Source organism: Anguilla rostrata, chromosome 4 (genome assembly GCF_018555375.3).
Source record: "Anguilla rostrata isolate EN2019 chromosome 4, ASM1855537v3, whole genome shotgun sequence".
NCBI lineage: Eukaryota > Metazoa > Chordata > Actinopteri > Anguilliformes > Anguillidae > Anguilla > Anguilla rostrata.
The window spans coordinates 59,964,996-59,988,895 of record NC_057936.1 but is presented as its reverse complement, the minus strand read 5'-3'; the positions used below and the strand labels follow the sequence as shown (position 1 = coordinate 59,988,895).

At 49.8% G+C, this 23,900-nt stretch overlaps 2 protein-coding genes and 1 long non-coding RNA gene across 9 annotated transcripts; 1 reads left to right on the top strand and 2 right to left on the bottom strand.

Annotated features, from left to right (window-relative positions):
- The first annotated feature begins 96 nt into the window (after positions 1–96).
- Positions 97–7,577, top strand: nasp (nuclear autoantigenic sperm protein (histone-binding)). Of its 3 annotated transcripts, none has more exons than XM_064333644.1 (15): positions 97–256; positions 1,213–1,251; positions 1,750–1,860; positions 2,023–2,103; positions 2,183–2,292; positions 3,304–4,146; positions 4,850–4,905; positions 4,997–5,073; positions 5,203–5,276; positions 5,382–5,570; positions 5,777–5,949; positions 6,131–6,196; positions 6,353–6,424; positions 6,907–7,038; positions 7,368–7,577. In XM_064333644.1, exons 1-15 carry the CDS (start codon positions 219–221, stop codon positions 7,401–7,403), a joined length of 2,097 nt encoding a protein of 698 aa, XP_064189714.1. In that variant the 5' UTR covers positions 97–218; the 3' UTR covers positions 7,404–7,577. The 3 variants fall into 3 exon arrangements, with proteins under 3 accessions (XP_064189714.1, XP_064189715.1, XP_064189716.1); XM_064333645.1 differs by having other exon boundaries at positions 6,907–7,042; positions 7,372–7,577; XM_064333646.1 differs by lacking the exon at positions 6,907–7,038.
- On the bottom strand, positions 4,013–5,000 carry LOC135253842 (uncharacterized). Its single transcript, XR_010329696.1, has 2 exons — positions 4,858–5,000; positions 4,013–4,166 (listed from the first exon to the last, which is right to left on the bottom strand). It is a non-coding gene; the product is annotated as an uncharacterized LOC135253842 (long non-coding RNA).
- ccdc17 (coiled-coil domain containing 17) lies at positions 7,353–23,799 on the bottom strand. Of its 5 annotated transcripts, none has more exons than XM_064333639.1 (31): positions 22,992–23,799; positions 21,933–22,070; positions 21,515–21,577; positions 20,959–21,088; positions 20,443–20,593; positions 20,000–20,122; positions 19,342–19,475; positions 18,795–18,917; positions 18,430–18,644; positions 18,198–18,283; positions 17,709–17,924; positions 16,822–17,044; positions 16,611–16,721; positions 16,187–16,326; positions 14,687–14,840; positions 13,920–14,012; positions 13,138–13,351; positions 12,609–12,712; positions 11,737–11,877; positions 11,272–11,426; positions 10,956–11,076; positions 10,660–10,776; positions 10,329–10,426; positions 10,009–10,221; positions 9,720–9,903; positions 9,444–9,626; positions 8,699–8,926; positions 8,543–8,611; positions 8,255–8,338; positions 7,886–8,026; positions 7,353–7,801 (listed from the first exon to the last, which is right to left on the bottom strand). In XM_064333639.1, exons 1-31 carry the CDS (start codon positions 23,199–23,201, stop codon positions 7,739–7,741), a joined length of 4,425 nt encoding a protein of 1,474 aa, XP_064189709.1. In that variant the 5' UTR covers positions 23,202–23,799; the 3' UTR covers positions 7,353–7,738. The 5 variants fall into 5 exon arrangements, with proteins under 5 accessions (XP_064189709.1, XP_064189711.1, XP_064189712.1 ...); XM_064333641.1 differs by having other exon boundaries at positions 12,609–12,709; XM_064333642.1 differs by having other exon boundaries at positions 18,198–18,277.
- Between the last annotated feature and the right edge of the window lie 101 nt (positions 23,800–23,900).

The window sequence follows — 23,900 nt, the reverse complement described above, 5'->3', positions numbered from 1 at the left end:
GAAAGGCTGCTCCTTTAAATAGTTCTCCCGCGTTTTTCATTTTGAGCAACAAGGTGAAAGTTCAACGGAAGTGAGGGTTGGTGTCTGTATTTAAAGGCGCCAACGAAAAAGGAGCGAACTGGGGAAGAAACCTGCCATCTTTTCGTAGAGCTGTACGCGGTATTGAGCATATAATTAATAAAAGGGTACTTTCCTGAGACGTTTGGAGTTTTGCTAACATGCCAGAGGATACTCCAGCTCCTTCAAGCGCAGGAAGGTGAGAAAACATTTAAAGTTTCCCTGGGCGCAATTCGGGTAGTTTTGGACCATAATTTATCTTGCTAACAAAGCAACAATGTAGCGATCCCCGCTTAGTTTCTCTTTGGAGCCTGTTCTGCTTTGCTATGGCCTCTGTCCTGCTGTGTAAAACGCTGTTTGAAAACGTATCGAGCTGTAGTCGTAAGCTTCTGTTGACTCGTTAACTAGCTATCTGAGACGTACTTTTTACGTCACTGGTAACATGCATGGGATCGGTGTAGACTTACCGAAGGTTACATGATATGGTCTTATTGTTTCATTGTGATTTTTCTATTTATTTTTTGCACATTTGTCATTTTGCTCTGCGCAGCGCATTGGCTAGCTGCATATTGCTTAATAGCTACGTACGACCACGCAAGGTTTAGCAGCTCTGTAGCTAATGCCGTTGTATGTTGAGACTAGCCGTTGGCTAGCTAGCTAGTAACGAAATTCGTGCCAGGCAAGTAAAGTTTCGTTTTTGTTTCTGTAAATTTGTTCGCTGGGCGTTTGACAATGCGTGTGCCATTTGCCCAACTTGGCGACCCACCACTATTTTAGCTAGCTTTTTCAGAAACGTGTAACTTGGCTAACTTTACTCACTTGAGTAACGTTACAGGACTACTTGGCAATTGGTGTAAAATAATCCTGGCCTGTTAATTTAACGTGGTATTACTGAAAAGCCAGGTGGTGAACAAGGTAGGCGTATATTTGATAATGTTAACTTGTCCTTATTGCAGTTGTACAGGTCTAACTGAAGTTTAACATCCGACGTTTGTGCGAGCAGCTTCGCAACGTTAGTCCTGTTGGTGGACGGCATTTGTCGACGTATCCAATTTAGATTTATTGAAGATTGTTACGTTTTTTTGTATTTAAAAAAATTGCATTAGCTATGTTGTCTACTAGAATATAAACGATAAACCTTATTTTTACTTCTAGCATGGAGGAAAAGCCCTGCTCGTCAAGCGCCGCGGACAGGTGAGATCTCGCGAATTTTTGCCTGCTGTCCAATGGATGAGTGCGGTCGCCAGTTGTTTACGAGTTTAATTTTATTGAATCAGCTGTCACTGTTAGCTGTGTTCTTGGCGGGATTATATCATTTGCCTTTACTTAACTGGAATCTGTTCTCAGGAATTTCCTGTCGGATAGAAACCATAGACCACGTGGGCAATCCTAAAGTCATTTTTTCATTTTAACGCTTATCTTGTTGGGTTAATGTCAAATTGCCCTCGGCGACGCTTACTACTTGTGTACTCTCTCACTTACGTTTTGTCCTGGATGTAGTTTTTGGAACCGAATAGAAATAATTGGAAAATCTATCACTTGGATCTGAAGAGTCAAGTTTAATACAGAAACGTGGCAAATATTTTGCATTAACCTCACTTACACTAGTGACTGGTTTGCCATTCTGTTTGGTTTCATTATTTTTACATTCATGTATGTCAAGTGTGAACTCCTGTGCCAACTTCCATGCAGCTCTGATGTCATGGAGGAGGCCAAGAAGCTGATTGGCACAGGAAACCGGCATCTCGTTATGGGGGACGTGGTATCCGCAGTTAATGTGTTCCAAGAGGCCTGTGGCATGCTGTGAGTACTGGTAGCGTTTCTGGGGCCAAATCCATTAAATGTCGTCATTCTTGAACATGCGTATTTGTTCAGTTAATGACTCTTTAATTGGGCCATAATTTGGGCCTGTAATGGAGTTTCTCTCTCGTTCAATATGTTGTCTTCACTGCAAACTCTTTACAGAGCAGAGAAATATGGAGACACTGCTGATGAATGTGGAGAAGCATTCTTCTTGTGTGGAAAGTCTCTTCTGGAACTAGCTAGGTGAGTCTGCCCCCCCCCTTTACTTTCTTTTGTGTTGCACACTAAGACCAGACTAACATTTTGGATGCTCTTGCTACAGGATGGAGAACACGGTCCTGGGGAATGCGTTGGAAGGAGTTCCCGAGGAGTCTTCTGAGGAAGGGGAGAAGCCGGACAACTCTAAAATAGAGAGTGCAGATAACCTGGATGGTGAGTATCTGAAGCGGTGGGCTGCTCTGTGGCCTGGTCTTTGGCACAGACGTTTGTTTCCTGTTACCCCCTGCCCCCTCTGTGCCTGGAGCAGGTGTGTATGCGATTACCTGTCATTGAGGGGTCTTTGTAAAGCAGTGGTCTCCAACCTTTGTCCTGGAGAGCTACAGGGTCTGCTGGTTTTTGTTTTCACCTTAAAATCAGCACCCACTTGAGACGCAAGACACCAGGTGAGTTGCGTTAACTGTATAATCAACTGCTCTAATTGATTCATGAAGTGCAGAGTCACTATGAAAACCAGCAGACCCTGTAGCTCTCCAGGACCTGGGTTGGAGACTGCTGTTGTAAAACCTTGGTAGCATGGAAGGGATGTTGTAGTTGACTCTACTGATTTAAGTGATTGTGATTAAGTGGCAAGACTAAGACTGTCAGTCGAGTCCTGGAGGCTCGCAGTGTTTTGTAGTTTCTCTCGTCAGCAGCTAATTAAGGCCTTGAACAAACTGTTCTTTAGTCCAGTGGTTTTAAACGCTCTCTGGTCCAAGGTTGTGGTTTTATTTAGATATTTCTGTAGTCATTGTATATCAAGTCTGGCCAGGGACCCCCTACAGTACTTTGAAGGACCCCAGGGGTCCGTGGACCCCCTGTTGAGAACTTGGGCTTTAGTTGGTTGGTTGCTGGTGCTGGAAAGCCAAAAGGATTGGATTCTATGACCCATTACCTAGATAGTCACTTTTACAATGCATAGCCATCTAGATAAAGTATAATGTTTTGGGAGGTGCCTTTTTGGACATCTGGCTTGTTGACAAGAAAAGCCTTGCAGATGTTAAAGGATTTTTTTTTTTTGGTCCAAGTCTTTGTCGGCCACTGTTCAGATGTTATCTTTCATCTTTGATACTGGGCGCAGCTGGTTTGTGGTTTCCTGAAGCTTTGCTATTAGTGAGGGGATAGTGCTGAATGAGCCGCAGGTCCTTTAATCCATGGTTTTGTGCTGCCCGTTTCATGGCTGCACAGAGAAGACTAGAGATGAGCTTCGGGTGCAAGTTTACGATGCCATGGCAGAGAAGGAAAAAACAACAGAAGGTGATGGTGCTGAGGATAAGATGGAGACTGAGGAACAGGGTGGGAATGTTTCCCAGTCCCCTGCCAAAGATGTCATCAAGTCACCAGTGAATGGAACGGATGAGGTCAGTGCTGCAGCAGCACAATCTCCCACAAAGGACAAGGGTGGTGTTCCCTTGGCTCAATCTCCCAATAAGAATCAGGATGGAGCTCCTGCAGCTCCGTCTCCCAAAAAGGATGAGGGTGGAGCTCCTGCAGTTCCGTCTCCCAAAAAGGATGAGGGTGGAGCTCCTGCAGCTCTGTCTCCCAAAAAGGATGAGGGTGGAGCTCCTGCAGTTCCGTCTCCCAAAAAGGATGAGGGTGGAGCTCCTGCAGTTCCGTCTCCCAAAAAGGATGAGGGTGGAACTCCTGCAGTTCTGTCTTCCAAAAAGGATGAGAGTGGAGCTCCTGCAGCTCCTTCTCCTAAAAAGAACGATGGTGGCGTTCCTGTCGCTCCGTCTCCCAAAAAGGATGATGGTGGCGTTCCTGTCGTTCCGTCTCCCAATAAGGACCAGGACATGGTTCCTGTGGTTCCATCTCCCAAAAAGAATGAGGGGGACGTTCCTGTGGCTCCCCCTCCTAAGGACGAGAGCGGAGTTCCCTTGGTGCCATCTCCCAAGAAGGGTGAGGTTGGCGTTGCCGTGGTGCCGGCTCCCAAGGGTGAGGCGAAAGAAGCTGAAGAACAGAATGGAGAGGTGGTGGCAGAGGTGGAAGAATCTCATGAAGATGAAGAGGAAAATATGGAGGAGGGTGAAGGTAAACTGGTGTAGAAGGCACTTTTTGGGTGAACAAGGGCACCTGGGAGAGGAAATGGGATTTAGGAAGGTTGGATTGGTGTACACTGGCACATCATGGTTGGTGGGTCATGGGTTGTTGGTTTTTTTTAAAATTTTAATAAAGAATTGTAATTGACAAGCAGTCCAACGATTCTCTGAAAGTGCAGCTTACACTCTAAATGGCCACCTGAACTGTCATGTGAAATTCCAGAAAGTCAGACTTGAGTTTGTTCTAGTCAGCACAGCCCAAATAGTGTTCTCAAAGCATACTAAAGTTAATGGCATAGTGTAGCCCAAGCCAAATGCAGGGAAGCAAACCTTTGCACTCAACACAATGTACAGTTTGAGAGAAAACAATCTAAAATCCATTAATTATTAGCAAGGTAGTTCTAGGAAAGGGGTATTCGCAGTTTTTCATCAATGGAAGATCACTGTTAATGCTCACTTTTTAACATTGCTGATAAGAGAATGTATATTGTATAATATGGGGCCTTAAGTTGTAATCATTACCCTGATTTTCGGGGTACATGCCCCATTCAGACTGGTCTGTCTAATCGAGGCTTGTATCTGTTTCTGCTGTGCCTGGTCATGTGTTCTGTTGCTCTTGTGGTGGGCTGGTCCTTGGGCACCCAAGCTGTTCGGCAGCTTCAAGGATTTTAACGTCTTCTGGCTTGGACTTGTAGATGATGACGACGACGATGATGATGACGACGAAGGCGAGGGCACTGCTGAAGATAAGGTATGCTTTGTGCTCTTGATGGGTCCCATGATTTCCCCCCCACGTATGGAGAGTATATTGTGTAACACCATGTGCCTGTCTTTGTTTACAGGAGAGTGAGGAAGAGGAGGTGGGGAACTTGCAGTTGGCCTGGGAGATGTTGGAAGTGGCTAAGGTCATCTACAAAAGGTAGTGTGTTCCTGCCTGATGCAATGCCACTGTGCACCTAATGCGTTATACCTGGAACACGCACTTTAGTAAACTTCAGTTTTGTTTTGAACTGTGAAGCTGAAAACGAATTTGATTCTTCTTACAAAGGCAAGAGGGCAAAGAAGACCAGTTGATGGCAGCGCAAGCACACCTCAAGCTAGGGGAAGTTGGAGCTGAATCGGGTATGTTCCTGAAGTAAAGGTCTTTGGCCCTCAATTGCTGTGGTGATTCTGTAGTGTGCAGTTGGGATTCACTGATTGTCACACTTTTATTCCCCCCCCAATTAGGAAATTATGTTCAGGCCTTGGAGGACTTCCAGGAATGCCTGCGCTTGCAGCTGAAGCACCTGCCCCCCCACAGCCGCCTGTTGGCGGAGACGCACTACCAGCTGGGCGTGACCTTCGGCTACACCGGCCAGTACGCCCAGGCCATCCAGCACTTTAACAGCTCCGTCCAGGTCATCGAGAGCCGCCTGGGTGAGGGCCTTGTGCTTCTGCGCGTAGCCTCGGCGCACGCGCGACGATGGGCCGGTTTTACACCCCGGCCAAGGGGCCCATCTGAACGGGGGACTTGGGGCCTCAGAAGGTCCCTCTATGGCAGGATGAACGGGCTGCCCTGGTGAACAAACGCTTCCAAGCGGCCCCGAAGCCTGGTTGTGAAGGACCTTGCGTCTGTTCCGCAGCAATGCTCCAGGAGGCCATCGACAAGGCGGAGGGGGCGGACGGCGCTGCGGAGGAGAAGCGGGAGACCGAGGAGCTGAAGCAGCTGCTGCCGGACATCAGGGAGAAGGTGGAGGATGCCCGGGAGAGCCAGAAGACCGCTGGAGCCGCCTCCGTGGCCATACAGCAGACCCTGGTGAGAGGAGTGTGCCAAACGGCTTGGGTCTCATGACAAGGTCTCATTAACACGTGTAGTCATTGGAGGATGTTGTACGTTGCTTTTCATTTCCTTATGTCCTAAGCGAATGGAATGCATTTGGATTTCTTCCCCTTTCTTGTTTGTGCTGAGCTGATATGGGGTAATTGCTCTCTTGCAGTCTGGGGCCTCCACGTCTGCATTTTCGGGTGAAAATGGTGGGACCTCTTCATCCGCTCCAAGCCAGGTAATGTAACCCTCGATGCTACATCTTCACTTTTTGCAGTGTGTCTTGTGTGAACGCTATAGAATGTGAAACTGGAGGCCTGATTGTTGGCTTGCTGAGGTGATGAGTGTTTTGCCCTGAGGGATCGGGAGCTTATGGAGGCCGCTGTCGTTTCAGATCGCTGTGGCGCCTACTGATGGAGCTCCCGCCAAATCCGCGTTGGACATCTCTCACTTGGTCAGGAAGAAGGTCAGTGTGCCACGCATGTCCGTGTGCCATCTGCATGCTTACCTGGCTGCCCCTGGGACCTGCCCGGGCCTAGGCTGGCAGCTGGGTGCACGGCTGCCCCCGTTGCTGTGCTGAATGCCTTGCTGCATGCGCTGTGAAATCAACCAACTCTCCTAACCTAGCTGATCAGAGAGCTTCCATTTTAATTTCCTTTTTTGTGGTTGGTAATGGTCGTTTAATTTTGTTTTGAGGCTGCATTGTTTGGTTTGCGAGTGATGCCAGGGCTGGTCAGTTTGGTGAGGTGCTGTGGTCCCTTTTGAGGAGGCGGAGGAGGAGTTGTGATACCGAATGAGGCCTGTGCCATGTGCTGTGGTTTGCTGTAGCTTCAGTGTGGTGTCCCGGTGGCTGTGCTCTTGTGCAGAGGTAGATGGAGAAAAGGGCGTGGTGGTGGGGGGGAAAAAAAGGTTTAACGAGTCTTCTGTCCTGCTTTGTGTTCCGCACAGAGGAAACCAGAGGAGGAGAGCCCAGTAAAGGACAGTGATGCTAAAAAGGCCAAACAGGAAGCCACAGTTAATGGCAACGGAGACTCAGCCAGCAACGGCAATGGGGTCCAGGAGAAAATGGAGCAGGATGAGGCGAGTGGATAGGCTTGACACTTCCGTTCCGTAGGAGCAGTAGCTTGCGGCATTGGTTTGGCATGTTGGGGGAGCTGGTGTTGCCCGGTCCAGTTTATGGAAGGATGTAGTCTTGCTTGGTCGCTTGACCACTTTCACCAGGAAATGGCGGGACCCCCATTAATCAGGGTTGGGGTCTGGAGTTGAGGAGTGGCTGGTTGGTTCATGCCTTGGCTGTTTTTTTTTATTTTTTATATTGGTGCCAGAGCTCTTCCTCCCTCTTACGATTCGCTGTCCCACACTGCTGTAGCGCCAGACTCTTCGGTCTGAACCTCTTTATCCTCCCGCAGCCAGTGAAGCCGTCCGCCACCGTGGAGACCTCGTGATGTCCTTCCTGAAGATGGCAGGGCCAACCAGTACAGCATGCCCCCTTCCCCCCCCCCCCCCCCCCATCATCTTTGTGCTTTGTGTTGTAAATAAGGCATTTCCATGTTAAATGTTTGTTCCCTCTTTTTGTAAAATTGTAGTACGTTTCAATAAAGAATATTTGCAAAACTGAACGTCTCGCTCCCGATCTCTGAAATTGCACAAACTCGAAAGCATTTTTATTGTGGTTTTTTGCTCATTACATCTCTGTACATGATTTCACAGGGGGGTGGGATTTGGGTGCAGGAACATTTGAGGAGGGAGCAGTGACGCTCAGCCAGTGGCCTGCCTTCCGTCACAGTCGCAGGAGGTTTTGCTGGCCGAGCTCAGTGGAGGGTCCCAGAGTCTGGTAAACGAGCTGCAACAAATGGCACAAAAGATGCCCAATTAATGCTTTCTGCTGTGTGTGGAATATCCAGTCAGGTGAGGCTTTTGTTCCTACCTGTGTGAACTTGGCGGTGAGTTTGCTGGCGAAGGAGTCCTTTGTGCAGGAGGGGGGTATGAGCTGTGAGAGGGGGGTGCGGTTGCCCTGGGGGCTGTACGAGTCCATCTGATCTGGGGGCAGCTGGGAGACGTCTCTGTCCTGTGGGAGAACGGGTTGATCCATGTTCGATAGCCAGGAACCTTCTTGCTGTGAGGCGACCGTGCTACCCACTGCACCACCTTCTTGTCTTAACTGGGTTAAATAAATTTTTAATTCCAAAAAGCAAATATCCCAAAAAGTTTCTCTAAGCTACTGCACTGGTTTGGCTTTACCTGTTAAAATCAAAAATAAAATGCTGTATCCAGCCAGTCAGTGTGAGGTTCTCACCTTGTCCTCACTCTGCTCCAGCTCTTCACACCTACGGCCGTCTACCACTCTCACGAAAACGGACGCTCCCTTCAGCAGCTGGACCTGCCAGACAGACGGTTATGGATCCTCTGCTACTCTGACCGTCGCACGCTAATGTGGTTTCACATGAAATGATCCCTATAGGCCATCCATACTGGTACTTGAAACATACACACCTGACTGCATCAATGTGCAGATCTTCACATGAAATGACATCCGCCTCTATTACCCATGCCAACACTTTGAGATGTTTAAAAATCAACACACCTGACCCTTCAGTCTCAGATCTTCCAAGACCAGCTGGCATTCCCCATGGGCCAGGGCACTAAGTGCAGCCTGGGTAAGAGCAGAAACGGTTCATTTCTGCCTGGGAAATTAATTTCATTTGGCGTTTTATTAGTGCTGTAATCCACCCCTACTGACCTGTGAAGGGGAACCCTGATATAGGGGCAGCTGGTAGTGAGCTGTATGGCAGTACCCCCGGGTGAAGATGGGCAGAGCTGCCCAGGACTCTTTACCCAGGCTGTAAGTCAGGGTCTCCTGCCCCCTGGGTGACTGGGCACCGGCGGGGTCGTGTGTGGCCCGCACGGAAACCTCATGCAGGTGCACGATGGCGGTCAGGTGCTGGTGGTGAACCCGCCTGGGGAAAGACTGCGGTCCAGAAACGCTCGGTGAGCACCGGGTGCTTTTCAGGTCGTGACACTGAGCAAATGTAGCTGCTTTTTAAAAAAACGGTTTCACTCCCTCTGCGATGTTAATGGACAGTTATCTGCTCCCCAGTCTTGGGGTCAGAAACATCTTGAAAGAACGCAAGCGATTCCACGAGCCAGGCGATGCTTAAATGCACATAGACTCGCTGTCAAATGAACGCTCATAGACTGGCAAATCTTTTCAGGCAAAATAACACGTAATCAAGAAATCAAAATGTATAATTACATTTGTTTGTTTGGGAGATATTTGTTTATGAGTCCACATTTGTGAACCAGTATTTTGTCAGATATGAAAAATATTTATGAATCATTTTATTTGTGTAAGGATCATATCATTTATTGATTTATGAGACAATAAAAACCTCACAGGCTAGTGCATTAGCTTGATCATGTCTCCTGGGAAACGCTAAAAAAGATTATCAATCATCGTTCTATGAAGCCTTATGATGTTCCGTTACCTTGAACCCATCTGACCAGTGGGGGGAGCTCTGACTGCTGTTGAAGTCCAGCTGCTGCAGAATGGTGGGTCGGTCGTATGACACCCAGGACGGGCCGTGGTAGAAGGCAGCAGGGGGACTCAGGGTGCACAGACCCAGGGTGAAGGCCGCCCAAGGCAGGTTAAGCGCTCGGTCCACAGACACCTGGAACACAGGCCCCAGTAAGGATAATCAGGAAGGCCTGTTTCTGCAGCGCAGTGTGTTTCGCAAAAAAAAAAAAGGTTTCCCCCGGCTTACTTTCAGCCCAGCAGAACTGACATAGCGGGAGACCATGCTCAAGTTGATTGGCTGGGGCCTGCTGTCCATCATGCGGCTCAGCTTCTGCCTGATCCAATCGCTTATCTCTTCGTCCGACTCCGGCTCTGCCCCCCAGGTTGTTCCGGCGATTAGGCTGGCGATCTCTCGGACGAGCACCACCGACCTGAAAGAAGAAGGTATGGAACAGCTCCACGTGCCGGCGGCCATTTTGGCCAATCGTATTGGGGATCGGTCACGGCCGTGTTTTTGGGAGCGGCGCGTATCTCACCGGTGGCTCATGGCGGACTGCAGAGAGGCCTCCCCGGGGGTGGGCCTGGCTGAGCTGGAGTAATACCCCCCCTCGGAGTACCCCGGCCGGGGCAGGAGCAGCCCCAGCTTCCCCCAGTCGGCCTCGGGCACCTGGCTTCGGCTCAGGGCTCGCCCGTCCTCGTCCACAGGCACTCCGGCCACTCGCACCAGCACAGTCGCACAGGGCACCCGCCTGCGCTCGCGGCACAAGAGCACAGCAATCAGCCTGCGTCCGGCTGCGGGTCGCACCCTCCCTGAAAGGCACTTTTACCACCATTCAGCAGGAGGTCACAGAAATACCTGCTGGCTGAGCTCAGTGCTTTGGTGCACAGGGGCTTGTCAGGGTCGGGGCCGGTGTGGTACAGCCTGAGCTGATGGGCTCCCTCGTTCAGCGATATCTGGCAGAAGGGATCAGACAAGGCCACGGCTGAAGATGAGCTCATTTACAGCTGCTTCAGTCAGCTGCGTTGTAATTACAGGCTCAAACACTCAAAAACACACACACACACACACGCACACACACGCACAGACACACGACACACAGACACACATGCAACACACGAGACACACATACAACACCACACACAGCACACACAGCAAGACCACGCACACACACACACACACACAGTACCTGCAGTGCACCAGTGTCCACGCTGGGCTGAGTCTCACTGCCGGACTCCACAAACAGCCCGAGTGCCGTCCAGCCAACCAGAACCATTCTCAGACTGAAACGGTCCACAGTGTATAGCTACAGATTAAGAAGGAAAGAAATTGTGACACCAATGCGACGATTAAGATAAAGATGTAATTGATATTCATATTAATTTACCTCACGGTAACCACATGGTTAAAGCCATCATCAGGTGCCACCAACAGGTCAGGCCATCAATGTAGACGCCCCCCCCCTTTTCTCTTTCTCTCTCTCACCTTCAGTAAAAGTGTTGCTGATGGGGGCATGTTCAGGCAGCGAATCTCCACCCTCTCGTTGTAAACCGGCTCGAAGATGTTACTGTTCAGGTCTATCCCTGTGGAAATGTCTGGCCCCACTCTGAGAAAACCAACAACACCGGGGGGGGGGGTTACCCAATGGCAATTTAAGAACATCAACTTCAACAATTTCTTCTAAAGGGTGCATTTGCGTATGCGTGAAACTGTGTACTACGGTACTACAATAGCACAGCTTTTAAAAGCCAGAGGAATGAAGCCCCCCGCCCCCTGAGTGTCTGAGCGTCTCCTGACTCACTGGTTGTAGTGGCGGTCGAAGATGCGTCCGGTGACCCTGCTGACGGTCACGCAGTCCGGCAGGAAGCGCGCTCCGTCGATGTAGAGGTCAAACCCGTCCCCTGAGAGGAAGGGGCGCACCGGGGGGGTCTCCCTTTCCCGAAAGATGTACGCCCCCTGGAGACATCAGCGCTTAGGATGGAACTCGGACCATTTCGGTTTGAGACAATGCCACGATTCTCAATATGCAAATGTAACCATTTCACGCATTGAAATATGCAGTGAAAACATCAACTCCCCTTGTTGTTTTAACAGATGTTATTGATGTAACAGGTTTAAAATCTATCCCAGCAAGGAAAACACACCAATTTAACTTAAGAAATAAGAAAGAGCTTTTAGCTAACTGAGGTGGTTATTTGCATATTTGCAGGTGCAGTGGTTCCTCAGTGTGGGGGTGTGGCTGCAGATAAGGCAGGAGGCAGCTGACCTGAGGCCACTCTGGAGAGGCGTGGGGGGGGAGGGGGGACTCTGGGGGGAACGGGAAGAGAGGCGCCTCCCCACTGTAGATATGCAGACGGGCCGCAGCATTGCCATAGGGCGCAAAAGGCTTTACCAGGCTATCATCAGGCTAAAATTAGCACAGGAAAACAAACCAACACAGCCAATCAGGCTAAAATAAGCACAGGAAAACAAACCAACACATAGCCAATCAGGCTAAGGACAGGAAAACAAACCAACACATAGCCAATCAGGCTAAGGACAGGAAAACAAACCAACACATAGCCAATCAGGCTAAGGACAGGAAAACAAACCAACACATAGCCAATCAGGCTAAGATAAGCACAGAAAAACAAACCAACACATAGCCAATCAGGCTAAGGACAGGAAAACAAACCAACACATAGCTAATCAGGAAAATATGTTTCAAAAAGCAATGAAGGCTCATAAAACCAGTAACAGGTGATGTTAGTAAGTTTATGATGTTATTCTTTGTTTGAAAGATAAATACTCAACATTATTTGTTCTTATGGTTGTCTTCGCCTTTTTTGGGTCCAAATACTTTAGGACACAAATTTTCAACCTTTTCTGATCCCAGGGACCCCCAGCCAGGCTCAAAGGCATCCAGGGGACCCCCATCTCATGTTACAAGGGTTGCATTTAAAAAAAGGGTTTTTCTATTTTGAAGCAATTCCCGAAATCTACAGTATAGATATGGCCAGGGACCCCCTACAGGCACCTGGAACCCCCTGTTTAAAATCCAGGCTTTAGGAAATATTGCAACTAGTAACTGAAACTTTGTAGACCGAACATTAGCAGGGCAGTGCTCTGCGCGCTGGCAGTGAGGTGGTGAGGTTTTACCAGGGCAGTGAGGGCGATGGCGGGTGGCACTGGCACGTGGTAAAGGGGCACCGTGTGGGTGCCGGTGTTCCATGTCACCTCTCGGCCAGGAGCTCTTTTTTCTGCTGTCAGGGAAACGGGACACGGGGGGTCAGTACAATCAGACCACAGCGGCCGCGCAGCTGAACGTATGCTGATCCCGTCTCTGGCGCGATACTCGCTCTCTTTCTGTCGAACATGCACGCAAACGTCACCGAACCGCTGAAGTGTTATTCCTCTATTCATTACATTACATTTATTTGGCAGATGCTTTTATCCAAAGCGACATACAAAAAGACGTACTCCAAAGACTATTCAAAGTACTATTCAGCAGGAACGCAGAAGCACACCAAAATGGCTCAACAAACAATACGGATTTCAAATGATATGAAACAACACCTTCCGTGGGATGTTTACAGGTCAGTGCCATTAAAGAGCTAAATTAGAAGCTGGTACGGAAGCATATGTTTAGGTTCATTTTTAGCCTGAAGTCTGGCCAGCAGCCACTCACCTGGAGCCACGGGACGGGTGAGCCTGATCACCCCCCAGGCGGACGCGCACTCCTCCTGCTTGGCGAGGTTCCCCACCACGCCGTCCCGCTCCCACGGAGCCCGACTCTTCTGCTCCACCAGGCTCCCGGGCTCTACGCCGCCCCCTCCAGGCCAGTGGTAGAAGCGCAGGATCAGCACCATGTCCTCCTGGGGCTCGGCTGGGCAGAAGCTGATCTGAGGACGCACACAGGAGCAGAGCTTCAAAGCGCACGTCCCGCACACTAACCCAGGCATGTCCACACACACACCACACACACACAGACCACAGGACCACAGACCGTTAATAATGTGACTTGCCTATTAGCACAGCATAGTAAGAAAGAGAACTCTACAAGTGTAAACCATAGCAGCGTACATCGGGAGTTCTTGACGAAGAACCGTGTTTAAATCTTATTGTGTGTTTTTGATTAGCCCAGACAGTTCCTGTGCGCAATAAAGGACATTTTAGATGCTTAGCATTCGTTTCTGATGACCTGCTGCCTGGGATTGGGCATTATATGGAGTAACATGAAGTGTATGTTGTGTATAAGTGTACGTAAGAAAATACTTCAAGCAACTCCAAAGCAGCTTCTACAGAAATGTTATGTTTTGCCAACCGACACGAAAATAAGATTAAAAACATATACTTTTTAAATAACCTGGTCACACACACAGACATACAGCCCCAGGATGCATGATGTCGTTCTAAAAGACCCTTTGGAGTTCCTTGAGTTGTGGTGAGGGGTGCAGGGGGGAGGCGTACCCGCTGCTCCCCGAAGATGAAGTCCCCGTGTTTGATGGAGGACAGCACCGTGGAGGTGCAGCAGAGCACTCCAGAGGTTCCGAACAGCAGCACCTGAAGCGGGTCAGGAGAGAGGGAGGGGCCTGTCAGGACGGGGGCACCTCCTCCCCCACTTTCGGCACCGCACCAACCCCAATCTAACCATCCCCAAGATTTTCAACCCCCCCAGCCCGGACCCCAACCCGTTACTCACCTTACCGCTCCTCAGGCTGCACCCCCCCAGCCCGGACCCCAACCCGTTACTCACCTTACCGGTCCTCAGGCTGTACCCCCCCAGCCCGGTCCCCAACCTGGCACTCACCTTACCGGTCCTCTGGCTGTACCCCCCCAGCCCGGACCCCGCCCTGTTACTCACCTTACCGGTCCTCTGGCTGTACCCCCCCAGCCCGGACCACACCCTGTTACTCACCTTACCGGTCCTCTGGCTGTACCCCCCAGCCCGGACCCCGCCCCGTTACTCACCTTACCGGTCCTCTGGCTGTACCCCCCCAGCCCGGACCCCGCCCTGTTACTCACCTTACCGGTCCTCTGGCTGTACCCCCCAGCCCGGACCCCACCCTGTTACTCACCTTACCGGTCCTCTGGCTGTACCCCCCCAGCCCGGACCCCACCCTGTTACTCACCTTACCGGTCCTCAGGCTGTACCCCCCGCCCGGACCTCGCTCTGTTACTCACCTTACCGGTCCTCTGGCTGTACCCCCCAGCCTGGACCCCGCCCCGTTACTCACCTTACCGGTCCTCTGGCTGTACCCCGTCAGCCGCAGCCCGCCTTCTCCCGGGGGCGCCCCCTTCACTCTGTCCACAACGACGCCCATCCCCCCTTCTGCTCCTCCACCTCCTCCGCTCGCCACAGGTCCGGAGCGTGAGGGCGCCGCAGCCTCGCTACAAGCCGACCAGCGGTACAGACAAGAGTTAGCGCTCAGCCCACATAGCCCTCTCAGAGCCCCAGCGCGAATCTCACTTACGTTAGCCAGCCTTACGGCAGCAGTGGTCGGGAGGGGTCAAACACCCCCACGGGCTTCACTGCTTAAAGCAAAGGCGGGGAAGGTAGAAAGCCCCGAGGACAGCAGGGTGCCAATCATATCAAATCACTACAGTAAGAGCAGCTGTCAATCACCAATCACCGAGAAAGTCAAGTTAGCATTGGGTAAACAGGACAGTACACACATTGTAAGGCACAAAATCAGATCACGTAGGTTCTAAAGTATTATTAGGTGGAATCAAACATCACAGTAGCCAATGAATGATTAATGATTATGCATGAAGTTTCCCCCTGTATTGAAACCTGTGATTCCCAGAGTGCAAAGCACAATGAAGCATTGACAGGAAGTGGGACGTAAAGATAACCACAAGGAGACAGGAGTAGTCTGTGCTGAAAGAAAGTAGTAAGTGTTAATGCGCTGAACTTTATCATTGTGAAATTACCAAACTGAAAATGGAGCTTGAAGATTAAAAGCTGAATCATTCCCACGCTTGCATTGCTTCATTAGCGAACACAGGACAATCAAGCACAGAGGTGAGAGAGATTCCAACCCACCACCGGGCGAGCGACTGTAACACGCCCTCCCTGTCACTCATCTTTCCTGATCGTCATTGAGTGCGCATGCCAGCCAGTAGCATGCAGGCATGCTGCCAGACCACACACGAACACAAACGGCCAAATCATTTAGTTCAGATACAGGATTTGTCTAACTGAAGATGAATTTAGCATCTTTTTCAACTGGCCTATTTTCAATGCCATTAATTCAACTGTGTGAATTTCTGCCATTTAGAACTACACTATTAACCTTGGGCTGACAACAGCATCACCAGTCCAAGCTTTTATTAACGACAGCAGATTCTAGCCATGAATCAAATTCCACCAGAGTTCTTTGTTTCCAATCTGATGTAGAAGAACTTCAGGAAACAAGTTGTACTATGGTAATTACATCCATGCAGTGGTCTTGAGTTCTTCACTTGAGATCTTTCCAGTAGTGTCTTAAAACCCATATAAAATCTATGCTGCTCACATTAAATGCACTCATACTAATGTCTACCCAATAACCTTACAAGATACCACACAAAAGAAGGCTTTGGATTCAAAAGTCACTCTGGAAGAGTTCTGAAGTGGCCTGATTGGGTAATTAACTTGAAGAAAGGGGGGTACTTATTAAGGTCTATTTAAATTTGATGAATAAGGAGTGAGGGTGCATACTCAGGTGGGGGTGGATTTCATCTCTCTTTCTCACCTCTGATTGGATCCCTCCATTGGTGGAGGATCCACGTGATCGGTTGGGGGAAGGAGAGAAAGGTAAGGATTGGCTGAAGGCTTTAATGTAGTGAGGGGAGGGGGCGGGTTTCCCAAGAAAGCCATGGGTCGAGCAGATACCTGTGATGAAAAAGAACGTTATTAGCATCCTGAATCTCTACACCAACAGCTTATCAAACCTTACAGAAAACAATATTCTACGCACAACTGAAAATTCAATGCAATCCCAAGTGGAAAAAAACTGACACAAAAGTAATCGATTTACTAGAGTCAGGAGAAAATCCAGTCCGGTGATTTTTAATACACCTACATTTATTACATCTTACAGAAATGATCCATCTGTACAACAGACACTGCTGAATAGAGACAGAGGAGAAGAGCTGGTGGAAGATGCGCTGATGTACCACTGAGGGATATTTATACTGGGCAGCGTTGCCGGGCTCGACGTTCACCAGGGACTGCACGTCTCCGTCCCGAGCGTTGGCCACCCGCAGGCAAAGCTCCACGTTCCCCACCTGGGCACACAAACAGGCGAGGCGATGAAGGCCAGCCGCCCCGCGCGGGTCACGTGACCGACTCTGACTCGCGGGCGCGCCGTTTCCGTGGCAACCTCACCTGGGGGACGGCGTTCAGCTGCGCGGTGCCGAGGGAGGGCCGGACGGGGAGCGCGCGGACGGGCAGCCTCCAGTGGCCGCTCCGGACCTGATTGTGCGCGTCGAAGAGGTCCAGCTGCGCCCAGCCCCGAGACACCAGCCGCTGGATCTCCTGGCCGTAGGGGTCCAGACCCCCGGCGGCCTGCACCTCCACCACCAGCGCGAGGGAGGAAGAGGGCTGCATCCTGCGGGGAGGGCAGACCGTGAGCCAGGCACGACCACATCCTGGAGCTGCGCCACAGCGAGGCCTACGCAACGCCACGAGCCACAGCAAGACAAATAACGGACGGCTGATTCGTTAGGAATAGCATTCTAAATAGAAATGGTTGACAATTCCTCTAGTTTACCTGTATACCTTTGGCGAGGGTACCTCTTGGGCCCATAGTCACATAGCTTTTCATTTAGTTTATATTTAATGTTATTTATGTTTATATTTTGTATTAATCACACCGTCTTGTGCTCTGTATTCATTAGTTCAAGCATTGTGTCTTAATTTTAAGATGTTAAGTAGAGGTTTCCATCTTGCTGCAAGTTAATTGAGAAATCATTCACGTGTTCTCTCGGGTAGGTGCCTCTCTCCCTCACACTTGTGCCCTCACACTAGGACAGCAGTTAGCCTTTGGTGCGGATGCCCCACTACCGTAACAAAAGTTACCTTCAGCATGTAATACCATATCACCGATGAAGACAGACGCTCACACATTTGAATCTTCAGTATTATCTTACCTCAGAAACGTTGAGCGTTGATCTCTCACCAGTGCAGTTACTGAATTTCTCATCCTAAAATCTTGCCGGACAGAATGACAAAATGGGCACACGGTACCACGTGGGACCCCAAAGCCCAGTTACCTGGGTACGGGCTGTTTGACGGACAGCGTGGCGAAGTTTCCCGCGGGCACGGCGCTGACGTAGGGCAGGCCTCCGCCCGGCTGGCACGGGACGGGCGGCAGGTGGGTGGGGCGCCCAAGGTCGTGACCTCCGGCGTACAGACCCACCACCAGCCGCACCGTCCGCAGGGTGGCCTCCAGGCCCAGGACCAAGTCGTAGAAGATCACGAAGCCCGCCCTGCAGCAGCACGCAGAACTACGCATCAGCCCGGTGACTGAGAAATCTAAAGGAACTGACCGGGTGAAATTATATTCACTCCCGACTGAGACAGAGGACTACTGCAGTGCATGAAGAACCTCAATTCAAAGCCAAAATCGATGTATTCTGAATCCACCTGAGACTAGATTTATTGCCTTATTTAACCCGGTAACTGTCCAGAAACGAGCTATGAGAATGCGCTAGGATACAGAAGGCTTTACCGCCAGCAGTGGGTGAGGAACTAGAGCTCACCCAGGGTCATAAGGAGCAGGGCCCAGGGATTCCAGGGGGTCCAGCACAGGCCTGCCTTGCATGGCATTGTGGGGCCCGGCCTGCTCCTGGAGAGGAGAGGACAGAGAAAAGAGACGTGACCAACACAATGTAGTATCTCTCTCTCTCTCTCATAGTGCCTGAAAATCCAGCATAAGCAGAGCAGAAAACGTGGAAACCTGAGGTTTAGATTAGAGGGACTGAGCTGGCATACCAGGGTAGGCGGAGCAGGCATCTGATCCAGGGGAAGTACGGGCGGAGGGGGTGGGAAAGGGGGCGGAGGAGGCGGGGGAGGAGCCTGCCTGCGCTCTCGGGGGAAGTCCTTGGCCCTCTCCACCTCTCTGCGAAGATACTCTATCTCCGCCTGCACGGTTGCCATCTGATGAATTTGTTCCCTCTGGACTTGCTGTAGTTCAGCCCCGACTGCTGCTGGAACAGGCGTTAAGAGCAGGAGGAAATCCTGAAGCAGCAGCGCTGATTAGCCTCACGTAACCGCATTAACCGACACCAACTGCACAGGAGAACCGTTGACGATGCTCCCCCCTGTTCGAGGCAGCTTGAGCAGGGGAGCGCGCCTACCCTCCTCCCCTCTGTGCCTCTCCCTGGCCAGCCGGATCCTCAGGATCTCCTCCTCCAGCCGCTGGTTCTCCGTCTCCACCGACAGCAGCTCGGCGTCCAGCACCCGATGCGAGGGCTTCGATCCTGGGGGAGGGGTGTAAAAAGGAGAGGATCGGGGCATTTCCCTGCTGTCCCTCTAAAGTAGTGAGTGGAGGGGGACACAAGTACACACACTCATATGCACACACACACACACACACACACACACGGTCGGCCTCAGGAAGGATGATACGGTAACAGTCAAAGTTAAGACAAAGGGCCATAGAAAAACTTTTACTTTGAACTTTCACTTTTTTTGTCACCCTTTTTAACAAATTATTTTTTACTTAAATAAAAAAATTTTAAAAAGAGAAACAGGAAACAAAACCTCTGCCTGAGAAAAGCGCGTCTCCCTTTGGTGAAATAGGACACAGCAGACACAGTTTTACAGGTTGCACTGAATAACAATGAGCCATGAGCCACCAGAGCCTCGAAAAGTACGGCAGGAAAAAAAAAACACAGCACTCACTCCTTTTCCCGCCCTTGAGTTGGGCTCTGGGCTTGGCCCACTCCAGCATGTGCGCCTCAGCCTGCAGGTCGTGCATCTGGGCCAGAACCACCGGGTCGGCGCCGCCGGACTGCATGTAGGCCAACCGCAGCGCTCTGTCACGCCCACACGGGCAAAAAAAAGCTCGGCGTCACTCAAAAGCCCGGTTAAACCAGACCACGTCCTCTCTCATGACATCATTCAACAGCCCGGTTACACCAGACCGCCTCCTCTCTCATGACATCATTCAAAAGCCCGGTTACACCAGACCGCCTCCTCTCTCATGACATCATTCAAAAGCCCAGTTAAACCAGACCGCCTCCTCTCTCATGACATCATTCAACAGCCCGGTTACACCAGACCGCCTCCTCTCTCATGACATCATTCGAAAGCCCAGTTAAACCAGACCACGTCCTCTCTCATCTCAGCTTTCAACATCTACACCTCTGAATGGCACTAAGGCAGTGATGGGGCAATCAGAGGTTACTGCAAATATTTCATCTATTCTTAACAACATGTATTAGTACTACTGGTTATTTATATTTGGTTTCGGAAGCACACTCTTTTCCTGTACCCTCTGATCTAAGCTCCAAGTGTGCCGGTGCATTGCAAATGGCCGTCGAAGAGAAAGGAACCCGACCTAATCTGGCTGGAGAGACGGCCGTCCCCGTCGGAAAAGAGGTCAAAGGTCATGTGCTGCGTCTTCCTCTCCTCGTGCGGCCCAAAGCTGGGAGAGTCCGGGCGGTTCCCGGCTTCTCTGGCCCTGATAAGACGGAGCATAGCAGCAACCCAAATTTTGAGTAATCAAGACCTTCCAGCTGGCTTTCTTTTTCCTCTACCTCGCGATAAGCAAAACAGAAAGCGCGCACCCAAATCAGTCACAGACAGGTTCATGCCAAGCAGGTCGAGAGATAAATTGAATAGCACCCACGCACGCACCGTCAGTGTGAACAAAACCATTGCGATTCGTTGCAAGGAAGAGGCTGCTGTGGTTGAAAATGCTACCGGAACAACATTTATAGCACTTTCATTTCATTAGCCGTGGCCCCTGGCCTGCCCCCGCACCCGCACCCACACCCTCACCCCTGCTGCTGGTGCAGAGTCTGGATTTGGCCCTGAATGTGCTGCAGCGCCTCTTCATTCCTCTCCTCCTGCTGCTGCAGCTCCAGCAGGAGCTTCTCCAGGTTGGCGGCGTTGCCCCTGCCCGCCAACTCCGCCAGCTTCCTCCCAATCTCTGACACGCGAACACGGACGAGCACGTGAGCGTGCACACACACCCTCCCCGACAAACACACACACAGTTATTTAAACATACAATTTGATAATGAAGACGCACGCGCTATTGTTTGTCACACATGTACAGTACAGAGAGACATGGGTCTATGAGTGCATGAATTTCCAGGAAAACCAAAGGTGAGAACAATGAGAAGACAACATAAAAACAACTGGAGAGGCACAACTGAATAAACCGCTTTGGAGCAGACCATCAAGCAGAACGTGTCTCCTTTAGATTCGAGGATATTGAACAAACAGCCCCAGCCAGACACGGTGTTCCGCGGTACGGACATGCCCCGCGGACAGGGGCTGTGGCTCGCTCACCCTCCCTCTCCTGCTCCAGCCGGCGGTTGTGCGCCTGAATCTCGGCCAGCTGCCGCTCGTGTCTCTCGGCCATCTCCCGCACTCTGTCGCTCTGCTCCCACGGCCTCCTGGGGCTGGGCTCTTTGGACGCCTGTGTGGGGGGGCAACCCGCACACCCCAAACGCAGACCATCAGACTATTTCCTACTATCTGGCCACATTTAATTCAATTCAATGCAATTTTATAAGTATAGCGCGTTTTTTTTTTTTACAGAGAACTGTCACAAAGACACTTTACAGAGTAGCAAGGCAAGAGACAGAGCAAAAAGAGAAAAAGAGAGTAAACACCAGGCCTGAACCCCCAAAGAGCAGGCCAGAACCCTCATTTAGCCTATGACCTCTCTCTCATTCAAGATGTATTTTACACACTTCAATTTACTTTCATTTAATTCCATGTAAGAAAGGAACTGTGCAACGCTATAAATTTCAGGTGATGAAGACAGGACCCATAACGGAAACCAGGAAGTCGTGCTAAAGGTAGATATTTGGCTTGAGATCAAACAGGGGTTAAAAATCACCTCGGCAGCCCATGTGGGAAGGGTAGGCATGCTCTCCTCGATTGACATCCTGAGCTTGTGAAACTGACAGGAAACAATGCAATGGCAGAGGCGTTCATTTCATATCTGAGCGCTGCTGGCCTAACCAATCATTGATTAACAGTTCAATCCACCAAAAACACTTAAAGTCCTTCATCGTGGGAAAGTGAGTTACTATCAGTTCCATTTGTCTCAGCTGTGTGCCCATCTCTCGTCACAGAGGGGTACACAGACTGATAAAGCAGGATACTTTACACAACATTCGATGAATGGATTCTCTGTATGATGCACCTTCAACCCCAAAAGCAAAACAAAAAGCAAGCAATTCAATGCAAGTGCTGAATTAGGAATAGCTACATGTTCGGTGTGAATAACATCCAGCAGAACCAGCTTCAGTCACCTCCTCTGTGAGCTTCCTCAGGGTGAGGCTGTCCGACCCACCAGGGCCTGGGTCCTCCTCTTTCCGAGACCGCCAGTCCCTGTCTTCAGCCCGTTCCCGCCATCTCTGCAGCCTGGCCTGCTCATTCTTCTGCTCTCTCTGACGCAAAGGCGTGGAGTAAATACCAGGAGTGACATTGTCACAAAGTGGAAAACCTGGACATATGTTGTGGATGACATTCAAAAACTCCAGTTACACTAATCAATGTTACACTCTTAAGCCACGAAAGGACTGCCCACGGTTGTCCCTAGAGTGTGAGGGGACACCAGTCATTTAAATATTTATGCAAGCGCGCAGCCTTTGTTGAATTATATTCATATGGATTTTACAGACACAACCAAAAAAGATTAGGAAACCATCGAGATATACAAAATGCTCACGTTCTGTGAAATCTAAGTCCAGCTTCCCTTGAATATTATACTATACCTGCGCTGTGTCTAGCATTGTCATTGGGTGTGTAAAACATCACGTGATATTTGTCTTGACAACGATCAGGAAGAGGGGTCTAATGTAATCGACCGTCTGATAAACTGATTAGGCTACCTCGAGTCGAGCACGCTCTGTCCCCTCCACGTTGAACAGTTAAATGTAGCCTAAAAATCTAATTATAATATGAATAAAGTCTACGACAAGAAATGCTTTCATTGTTTTCAATCGTGAGTACCTGGCAACATCATCCAGGTCACTGACGCACTGAAAAAAACAAAATTATCTAATTGGAAAAAAAGCACATAATTTCATAAGGCTACACGATTTAACAGGGAGAAAACTGCTTAATGAATCACCTTAAAATGTGACCTTTCTGTTATACAGCCTGTTCGCGTAACACAACTTTCCTCCAAATATTGGGTACAGGGGTACTGAATGAAGACCAGCACAAGTTGTGAATTGACATAGGCTACTAGCGCAGATCAGGATCAGGATTAGCTCCATGTTACATGTTTTAAGAAAACTGTAAAAGCCTTTTTTTTATATCGAAGGGGCATATTTTCCGCGTGTTACCTCAGTGAATGTAATTACCTTCTTGAAATTAGGGGTCTCCGCCTTTTTTGGCCCTCCTTTGAAGTTGCTTCCCTCCGGTTCCATAAACTGGGGCTGTCCCCGCTTTAAAACGAGAGGGTCTCCGATGTCGCTGCCGATACAGAAGTGTTCTCTGTGTTTGTCCAGAAGTGCGAGGGACCGAAAAACCATGTCACAGTTACGACACTTGTACTCCCCCAATACTTCCATTTTTTTCCAGTTTCTGGGGTTTTAAGGTCCAGGAATTTCAGACAGCGAGAAGTTAATCGAAGAATCAATGAAGATGCACCAGGATCCTATCTATAACATAACCTACACTGCAACAATATGCGTACGCCATCAAGAATATTTTAACGACAAGTGAACGACCAGTTTGTTGGCTATAGAACATGTAGCCTATTTACCTTTAACGTTAACGCCAGTGCAATGTTAAGTCGAATCCATTCTGTTGGATCTGTTGTTGGTTACGGTCACTAAGACAGGCTCCAAGGAAGCTATGGCGTGGGTAGGTTAAGGACAGAAGGCGCGCAAACCGACTATTCACTCAGCCAATTTGTAGCTGCAGTTAAGAACCCAGGTTCTAAGGTTGTCAGGTTCACAATAACTAAACCAACAATCAAATACTGTTAGTCATGCTAAGTGCATAACAATGTAGAAAAATGAGAGATCAATTTCTGATCAATTCTGATGAAATAAAAGCTGTACATCGGTTTCATATTCATATTTTGATCGAAATTGCAGTAAGTATACAGCAAAAAATAACTAATTTCTCTCTACCATCACCATATTTTGGAGGGCACTGAACATCCGGTTGCTTCATTGACATCCTTTATTTTCCCTTATAGGCAGGGTTCTGTTATCCACAAACAGGCCTCTAGGAGCCAACCTCTAGAGGAGAGCAGAAAACAG